Source organism: Poromitra crassiceps (genome assembly GCF_964638095.1).
Source record: "Poromitra crassiceps genome assembly, chromosome: 10".
NCBI lineage: Eukaryota > Metazoa > Chordata > Actinopteri > Beryciformes > Melamphaidae > Poromitra > Poromitra crassiceps.
Genome location: NC_139631.1, coordinates 42,500,123 through 42,510,378, shown reverse-complemented (window position 1 = coordinate 42,510,378; position 10,256 = coordinate 42,500,123). Strand labels below are relative to the sequence as shown.

The 10,256-nt window shown below is 44.4% G+C and overlaps 1 protein-coding gene across 1 annotated transcript in view; it reads right to left on the bottom strand.

The window, feature by feature from the left end:
- Positions 1–1,020: 1,020 nt before the first annotated feature.
- The window catches only part of slc18a1 (solute carrier family 18 member A1), a gene marked incomplete at its 3' end in the record, with an annotated part of 33,447 nt that continues 24,211 nt past the window's right edge, over positions 1,021–10,256 (bottom strand). The window contains exons 15-17 of the mRNA XM_083645448.1: positions 9,757–9,876; positions 4,809–4,942; positions 1,021–1,128 (exon numbers count right to left, since the gene is read on the bottom strand). Of these exons, the coding sequence (XP_083501574.1) occupies positions 1,021–1,128; positions 4,809–4,942; positions 9,757–9,876 (362 nt within the window). The remainder of the gene's footprint in view (positions 1,129–4,808; positions 4,943–9,756; positions 9,877–10,256) is intronic.

Below are 10,256 nucleotides of genomic sequence, written 5' to 3'. Positions count from 1 at the left end.
CACAGACAGACACACAGACAGACAGACAGACATTATAGTCTCTGCTAGCATTGTGTGGAACCCCCTCTAGGACCCCTGGTAGTCCCAGGACCCCACATTGAGAACCACTGCTTTAAATAAAATAACTGGAGGAACGTGAGCTATGGCAACTGTCTTAAAGGAAGACAATGTGTCAGTAATATATGCAGATGGAAGGCTTTACCTTTGTTACAATGTGTCAGTAATTATGCAGATGGCAGCCTTTACCTTTGTTACAATGTGTCAGTAATTATGCAGATGGCAGCCTTTACCTTTGTTACAATGTGTCAGTAATTATGCAGATGGCAGCCTTTACCTTTGTTACAATGTGTCAGTAATTATGCAGATAGAAGCCTTTACCTTTGTTACAATGTGTCAGTAATTATGCAGATGGCAGCCTTTACCTTTGTTACAATGTGTCAGTAATTATGCAGATAGAAGCCTTTACCTTTGTTACAATGTGTCAGTAATTATGCAGATGGCAGCCTTTACCTTTGTGGGGTAGGGAAGTGAACAGATGTTGCTCGAGGGCAGCTGTTATTGTTCATTTTTATATTTTCTGTATGCGCACATCCACAGAGAATTGCATGGAGAGTCTTAACGAGCCTTGATGACTCATATCAGCTGGCGAGGGCGGAGTTTCTGCAGGCGGACAAACGGATATTTCTCCGTGTGGAAAACATACAGAGAAGGTAAGCACTGTCCATCTGCTTATATTACCGAGTTTATAATGATACAAAGTGGGTTGAAAATCGGCAAACCCTCCGTTTAAGGTTGTAACACACCTGGCAACTTGTTGACCAATGTGCCAGGTATAAAAGTACAAAGGAAAATTACACGTTTCCCTAAAAAGTTGACCAAAAAGTTGTCCAAGCAGAAGTCTGGTGATGAAGACAGTTTTGGAGACGACATCCAAATACATCAATCTTGTGTTTCTGTTTCTGTATGTGTGTGTGTGTGTGTGTGTGTGTGTGTGTGTGTGTGTGTGTGTGTCTGTGTGTGTCACTCTTCTGTCTCCTCCTCGCTGTAGTCGCTCAGAGGAAAGTCGCGGCTCTCCTTCTGTGTGTTGTAGCTCTTCCTGTTCATCACACACTCCTGCTCCATTATAGCCTGCAATGCACACACACACACACACACACACACACACACACACACACACACACACACACACACACACACACACACACACACACACACACACACACACACACAGAAAGAGATTAGTAAACAAAGGATTCAAATAGTAGCCTTCAACTCTTTCAATGTTCAATATGTACAATGTTACGTCATGCCAATAAAGCCATTTGAATTTGATCAGGAGAAAAGAAGAAAAGAAAGACAGACATTATGTTTCCATACGTTGCCAAATCAGTGTGATGAAGTGAACTTGTTAGCATTGAGGCTAGCGCTTTCCAATGGAAACATTAATTCGCATCCAGTCAGAATGAGACCGGTGTCGTATTTAGCGCTCAACCCTCATTCCATGTCAAGAAAGCATTATGTGGTATGCAAATGCAATACTACTTCACATTTACACCGTGGTCAGTTGTTTAAAACTGAGTGCAATACAAAGTCAAAGTTGAAAGTACCCATGCTAACTTACAGTGTACAGGACAAACTAGCTGAACGTCACACCATGCCAATGTACAGTGTACAGGACAAACGTGTACAGGACAAACTAGCTTGATGTCACACCATGCTAACATACAGTGTACAGGACAAACTAGCTTGATGTCACGCCATGCTAACATACAGTGTACAGGACAAACTAGCTTGACATCACACCATGCTAACATACAGTGTACAGGACAAACTAGCTTGACGTCACACCATGGTAACATACAGTGTACAGGACAAACTAGCTTGACATCACACCATGCTAACATACAGTGTACAGGACAAACTAGCTTGACATTACGCCATGCTAACGTAACAGCATATGGGACAAACTAGCTTGACATCTCGCCATGCTAACATACAGTGTACAGGACAAACTAGCTTGACGTCATGCCATGCTAGTGTAACCGAGTTGAATCAGCGCGGATTCCTCGTGAGTCCCGAGTGGTAGCGAGTGGATTGGTTAAACTCACTCCCCAGGTATAAAGGCATGTTAACCAGCTCCGCCAAGGGAGCTAGCTCTCTTGGTGTTGCGGTTAACACGCTGGACTCCCAAGCCGAAGGTCGGCAGTTCGAATCCACCCCTGGACAAGCCCTTAACATGGGTTGCTGCAAGTACCACCTACACAACGCCGTTACATTGGTGCCGTGACCCGGATGTCCAGTGGGTGTGGAGTGAGTTTAAGGGGGTGAGTGTAACCGAGTTGAATCCCGAGTGGTAGCGAGTGGATTGGTTAAACTCACTCCCCAGGTATAAAGGCATGTTAACCAGCTCCGCCAAGGGAGCTAGCTCTCTTGGTGTTGCGGTTAACACGCTGGACTCCCAAGCCGAAGGTCGGCAGTTCGAATCCACCCCTGGACAAGCCCTTAACATGGGTTGCTGCAAGTACCACCTACACAACGCCGTTACACTAATACAGTGTACAGGACAAACTAGCTTGACGTCATGCCATGCTAATACAGTGTACAGGACAAACTAGCTTGACGTTACGCCATGCTAACGTAACAGCATACGGGACGAACTAGCTTGACATCACGCCATGCTAACGTACAGTGTACAGGACAAACTAGCTTGACATCACGCCATGCTAATGTACATATAGGACAAACTAGCTTGACATCACACCATGCTAATGTACATATAGGACAAACTAGCTTGACGTCACACCATGCTAACATACAGTGTACAGGACAAACTAGCTTGACATAACACCATGCTAACATACAGTGTACAGGACAAACTAGCTTGACGTCACACCATGCTAATGTACATATAGGACAAACTAGCTTGACATCACACCATGCTAACATACAGTGTACAGGACAAACTAGCTTGACATCACGCCATGCTAACATACAGTGTACAGGACAAACTAGCTTGACATAACACCATGCTAACGTACAGTATACAGGACAAACTAGCTTGACGTCACACCATGCTAATGTACAGCATACAGGACAAACTAGCTTGACGTCACACCATGCTAATGTACAGCATATAGGACAAACTAGCTTGACATCACACCATGCTAACGTACAGCATATAGGACAAACTAGCTTGACATCACACCATGCTAATGTACAGCATACAGGACAAACTAGCTTGACATCACACCATGCTAATGTACAGCATATAGGACAAACTAGCTTGACGTCACACCATGCTAATGTACAGCATATAGGACAAACTAGCTTGACATCACACCATGCTAACGTACAGCATATAGGACAAACTAGCTTGACATCACACCATGCTAATGTACAGCATATAGGACAAACTAGCTTGACGTCACACCATGCTAATGTACAGCATACAGGACAAACTAGCTTGACATCACACCATGCTAATGTACAGCATATAGGACAAACTAGCTTGACATCACACCATGCTAATGTACAGCATATAGGACAAACTAGCTTGACGTCACACCATGCTAATGTACAGCATACAGGACAAACTAGCTTGACATCACACCATGCTAACGTACAGTATACAGGACAAACTAGCTTGACATCACGCCATGCTAATGTACAGCATACAGGACAAACTAGCTTGACGATGCTGAGGCACATCGCCTAGCAACCAGCTGTCTCACATTGCCTAGCAACCAGCTGTCTCACATCCCCAAGCGACCGGAGACTGATGACTACAAACAGTCCGTGTAAACGGCTGTTGATGGATAAACCAGCTGTTCAACACAGAATTTAAATAGAAGGGCACTCGGAGAGCACAGACCTCTGCCAGGTCCCGCAAATATTAGCTATTTTTCCCTGTCCGTGCTATTACTGCGTGCGTCAGATCCGGACCCCCTCCAAAGTTGAATGGCTTCTGGCCCCTGCTACACCCGTCCGCCAAGTTTCATGAAAAATGAGCCCAGTAGTTTTTCCGTAATCCTGCTGACAGACGGCACCAAAAACATCACCTCTTTGCCAGAGGTAACATGTAGTCTCCTAGAGTGGACACCCTGCCTCTCTCTCTCTCTCTCTCTCTCTCTCTCTCTCTCTCTCTCTCTCTCTCTCTCTCTCTCTCTCAGTAATCCTGGTGTAATTGACAGTCTATTATGTTTTACTGTTTCCCCTGTAACTTTGAAGGCAGCGACTCTGATCTGTAATCACTCTAATCACTGTGGTAATGACTTCACACACACACACACACACACACACACACACACACACACACACACACACACACACACACACACACACACACACACACACACACACACACACGATCTAAAACTTGAAACATCAGAGAGAGAGACACTTCCTCCTGATGTGTCGGAACCTGCCAGCACACGTGTGAGTGTCTGTGTGCGCACGTGTGTTTCTAAGCCTCTCTGACTGCATGTTGTTCTTAACGATTCAGATAGATAGATAGATAGATAGATAGATAGATAGATAGATAGATAGATAGACAGACAGACAGACAGACAGATAGATAGATAGATAGATAGATAGATACATAGATAGATAGATAGACAGACAGACAGACAGACAGACAGACAGACAGACAGACAGATAGACAGACAGACAGACAGACAGACAGACAGACAGACAGACAGACAGACAGACAGACAGATAGATAGATAGATGGATAGATAGATAGATAGATGGATGGATGGTTGGATGGACGGACAGACAGGGTGGGTGGGTGGATGGCTGAATGATCGGACCTTCTTCTCCTCCCTGATGGCGGGGTTGCGTAACAGGAAGCAGAGCGGAGCGTACAGGATGTTGATCACTCCAATAAACACCATGAGAGCTGGAAAACCAACCGCCTGAACCACAGCGCCACCTGTGGACGGACCTGAGAAAGACAGACAGACAGAGAAGTCCCCTTTAAATTGGCCCCTAAAACCCACTAACATCCACTAACATGTGACTTTTATCCTCAGTTAAAAGGTGGAAAGGTGGGCTACAATCTGCATTCACTCCCAGGTCACATGACTCTGCAGTAGCCATGACACCCGGGTGGACACGATCTTTCTTACCCGGGCCCCGTTCCAATACCCATACTTCCATAATATTTAGTAGACAAAAAAATAATTAGTATGTCCCAATACATAGTATGTCAGATGCAGTATGCCAAGAGTACCAGGATGTTGTACTACATCAGCTCCTATTTCGGAGTATGCATCGATGCATGCTGCACCAGCCAAACTTCCCCACAATCCTTTGCGCAGCGGAAGTTCTTCTTCTTCTAATGTTTTATGGCGGTTGGCAAACAACTTTTTGTGCATTACCGCCACCTACTGGAGTTACGTCGCACTGACTGAGCTGCGTGTATAATCCACGCCCACCTCCATGACGCCGTGAACACGTCAATAACTACTGTATGATAAAAACACTGACAGAAATATGCACGTTATTATACTGTTAAGAATGAGACTGCATGTAAGTATCATCACATCAGTTTATTAGAAACAACAACATACATTACAATATAACAGCAATTTGTTTATTTGATTGTCTGTTCCAATTTTGTAAATGCTTAGTCTGAATTTTTTGTATAATGTACTGTTTGTTATTGCCAAACTTTGTTTATTGAATAAAAAAAAAAAAAAAAAAAAAAAAAACTCAAATGTGGCGCTGCGGACGTCGGCGGAAGTGAGCAAGAGGTCGGAGTTCAGGAAGCTCACGTGACGACAGATGTAGTGTGTCCCAATAGTATGCATTTTGCATGCATGCTACACACTACAATCCATACTTTGTGAGGGCAGCGGCAGTACATACTACAAGAAAGAAGTACAAGTATGGGTATTGGAACGCTCTTCCGTCATCGTGAGATCTGAAGTGTTTCCCACATCTTACAGCCAAAAACGCCCTCTAGAGGCCAACTGACGAAGCACTAAGGCTGTAGGCAATTCACCGCAGGTACATAACATCTGTGTGAGTGTCACTACTTGGTTAGTCTTGAGGCACTTTCAGACAAGAACTCCGGATCAGGTGAGGGTTGCTCCCCACTGAGCCTGCCCCGGATGATACGTGAAGTGTACCCTTTCACACATGAGGCATGTTGCATTCTCACATGAGTAGCACCTCCGCAGAGTTTGTAAAGTAGAGAGGGGGCGGGGGTGGGGGAATTTGGGCATGACCACACAATGGGGAGTTGTGAAAACTAACCACACGGCTGTACTTCACTGTCTGAGCGTAGCCTTAAGTGAATCACATTGACATTCAACAAACTATCACGACATGCAGTCTGAAAACAAGTTGCTAAAAATACATAATGGCCGATAACTGCCTAACATTTACGGCATATAATCGTTTGCGCATAACATTAGTAATTAATTAAACAACCCTACAGCTCACGCCCAGATGCATCGATTTCCTCGAGTCTCAAGCACTACAAAGAAAACAGGTCTTTGCTATGTTCAGTCCTAAAATGCATCAAACCTACCAGAATTATACAGAATACAGGAAGCTAGACGTTTTTACCTTCAAAATAAAATAAATGTTGTATTACTTAGTAACAACACATCAGAACAGTCGACACTAAAATTGACATTTCGAAGGGAGCAGATATTCTTCCAGTTTATCTCTGTCCTGTATCTTTCGAAACGCACACAAAAAAACATTACACGTGCATTTACTTTATTTAATTGCCATTATTGCGAAGGTTAATGTTTACCCGGAAGTTTTCGTTTTATACTGCCTGACTTGACGCTTCTTGGAATTGAATCTTCACAAACGCTGTGTGAACGTTAAATCAAAGGCATGTGACGTCATGTTGTGAACTTTAATGCTAATTGTAGCACAAGTAGAAATAATGTTACTAACCAGAAATCCCAATTTGAAGAGCAACAGTACGCCAAGCGGCTGCGCGGTCATTTATGTCAGGGCAGGCCAGGGTTGTGCAGATTTTTCCAAGGGTTGAATACTTTCAACGTCTCCGCCGGACGCCGGACGCCTAGCCTGGTTAAAACCATCTAGCCTGGTTAAAACCATCTAGCCTGGTTAAACCATCTAGCCTGGTTAAAACCATCTAGCCTGGTTTAAACCATCTAGCCTGGTTAAAACCATCTGGCCTGGTTAAAACCATCTAGCCTGGTTAAAACCATCTGGCCTGGTTAAAACCATCTGGCCTGGTTAAAACCATCTAGCCTGGTTAAAACCATCTAGCCTGGTTAAACCATTTAGCCTGGTTAAAACCATCTAGCCTGGTTGAAACCATCTAGCCTGGTTAAACCATCTAGCCTGGTTAAAACCATCTGGATCCTAGCCTGGTTAAACCATCTAGCCTGGTTAAAACCATCTGGATCCTAGCCTGGTTAAAACCATCTAGCCTGGTTAAAACCATCTTTATTTATTTTATTTATTTATTTGTTTATTTGGACGGGACAGTGCATATTCATGAACATTACACAAGGCAACGTAAATAAGCCGGAGTTAGCAAGAATGCTAAATTACATCCGTAGTCCCCACAGAGAGACAGAAAAACGACAGAGGCAGCACCAGGACAGAACTAAACAGAACAATACAAAAAACAACATGAGCAATAACAAAACCAAAACGGATCAGAACTAAAGTAAACCAAAATGAACTAAACTAGGTTAATAAAACAAGACAAAACAAAAACAAGAAACATAACAGAGCAAGCAAAACAAGAGCACTACAGTACAATTTACACATGGTCGCAGATTTGGCTATTTAAAATCCATTTTTTTACGTTGTGTTTGAAAGATGGGAATGACAGACAGTTTCTTATAGTTTGAGGTAGCGAATTCCAGATTTGGCAGCCCTGGACTGAGAGGGTGTTTTTGCCGAAGGCAGTTGTCCGGTGTGGTGCTACACAGTCCCCTCTGGCGAAAGCCCGAGTGTTGAGTCCTGTGTCAGGCTTCCGTTTTATGAATTCCCTCAGGGGGGGCGGGCAAAGTCCATGTAAGGTCTTATAGACAATACCAACCTGTTTAAAAACTTTAAAGTTAACAAAACTTAGAAAATGATACTTACTGCGGATGTTACAGTGGTGATATGAGTAGGGTTTTCTGTCAAAAACCTTCATCTAAAAACCTAGCCTGGTTAAAACCATCTAGCCTGGTTAAAACCATCTAGCCTGGTTAAACCATTTAGCCTGGTTAAAACCATCTAGCCTGGTTGAAACCATCTAGCCTGGTTAAACCATCTAGCCTGGTTAAAACCATCTGGATCCTAGCCTGGTTAAACCATCTAGCCTGGTTAAAACCATCTAGCCTGGTTGAAACCATCTAGCCTGGTTAAAACCATTTAGCCTGGTTAAAACCATCTAGCCTGGTTAAAACCATCTGGATCCTAGCCTGGTTAAACCATCTAGCCTGGTTAAAACCATCTAGCCTGGTTGAAACCATCTAGCCTGGTTGAAACCATCTAGCCTGGTTAAACCATCTAGCCTGGTTAAAACCATCTAGCCTGGTTAAACCATCTAGCCTGGTTAAAACCATCTAGCCTGGTTCAAACCATCTAGCCTGGTTAAAACCATCTAGCCTGGTTTAAACCATCTAGCCTGGTTAAAACCATCTAGCCTGGTTAAAACCATCTAGCCTGGTTAAACCATCTAGCCTGGTTAAAACCATCTAGCCTGGTTAAAACCATCTAGCCTGGTTAAAACCATCTAGCCTGGTTAAAACCATCTAGCCTGGTTAAAACCATCTAGCCTGGTTAAACCATCTAGCCTGGTTAAACCATCTAGCCTGGTTAAACCATCTAGCCTGGTTAAAACCATCTAGCCTGGTTAAAACCATCTAACCTGGTTAAAACCATCTGGATCCTAGCCTGGTTAAACCATCTAGCCTGGTTAAAACCATCTGGATCCTAGCCTGGTTAAACCATCTAGCCTGGTTAAAACCATCTGGATCCTAGCCTGGTTAAAACCATCTGGATCCGTGAACTCACATTCTGTTAGGTTCTGTGGTTCCGTCTGGTCTCTGAGTTGTGCACAGTCATTTCAGTGGGTGGAGCCACAGTCCTTCAGCCAATCAGATCCAGTCAAATCCAAATCCACTCGGAAGAATGTCCAAAACATCTTTTCCGCCGAGAAACTCCGCTGTGGCGAAACTCCTGTTCTTGTTTAATTGTTGTTAATTTAGTCTATTTCTGCAATAACTGCACTTACGGCTGTTTAACTCGACGAACGTTGACGTTACTGCTCCAGCCGGAGAGCCATGGAGACAGCCATTACTGTTTTGCCAGCGGCGTTCCTGATTGGCTGGTTACGATGTCAACTGCGAGTCGTAGCTGAGAGGCAGGTCCCTGATTGGCCCGTCCGCCTTGTGGAATCTGAAGTAGGCGGGGGGAGAGGCCAGAAGGTCTCGCAGAGCGAAACACAAATGTGAGTTCACGTGACCAGATGCTTTACCAGGCTAGGCGACGCCCACCACCAGAGCACTACCACACTACCCCCATTAACAAATGAATGGAGGCGGGGCAATCCAGCGAATCTGAGCCAATGTGAATTTGGCCTAAGAGTTACTTCAGTGACTGAAGCTGAATCTTTATTCGACTGTGTGTGTGTGTGTGTGTGTGTGTGTGTGTGTGTGTGCGTGCGTGCGTGCGTGCGTGTGTGCGTGCGTGCGTGCGTGCGTGTGTACGTGTGTGCGTGCCTGTGTGTGTGTATGTGTGGGTGTGTGTGTGTGTGTGTGTTACCGATAGCGTAGCCCAAACACAGCGCCACGTCAGCGATGGCGTACACGCTGCCGTAGACGGACGCATGACGGATGTCCACCAGGTAGCCCATGATGGCCATCATCGAAGAGTCTACCATGCCTGCACACACACACACACACACACACACACACACACACACACACACACACACACACACACACACACACACACACACACACACACAGGGTTAGCCGCTAATTCTGATCATTGAAAACGTATCACTGCTAAAGAATGTGAACATTCTTAAATCATTCTGTCACAATCACAACATAAAGAAGACGTAATAAAGGTTTATTCCAGCATGTTTAGTCTTCAGCACTTTGCCAACAAGAAGTTTTGATTTTCAAATCTAAACCTGTTAAAGGTTCATATTCTACTGTCCAGTGTTTTATTTGATGTCAGTCTTGTGACGCCCGCGAGAGCGAGCCTGCGATAGACATGATAGACAGATGGTTCATCCAATCACCTGCCAGGGTTTT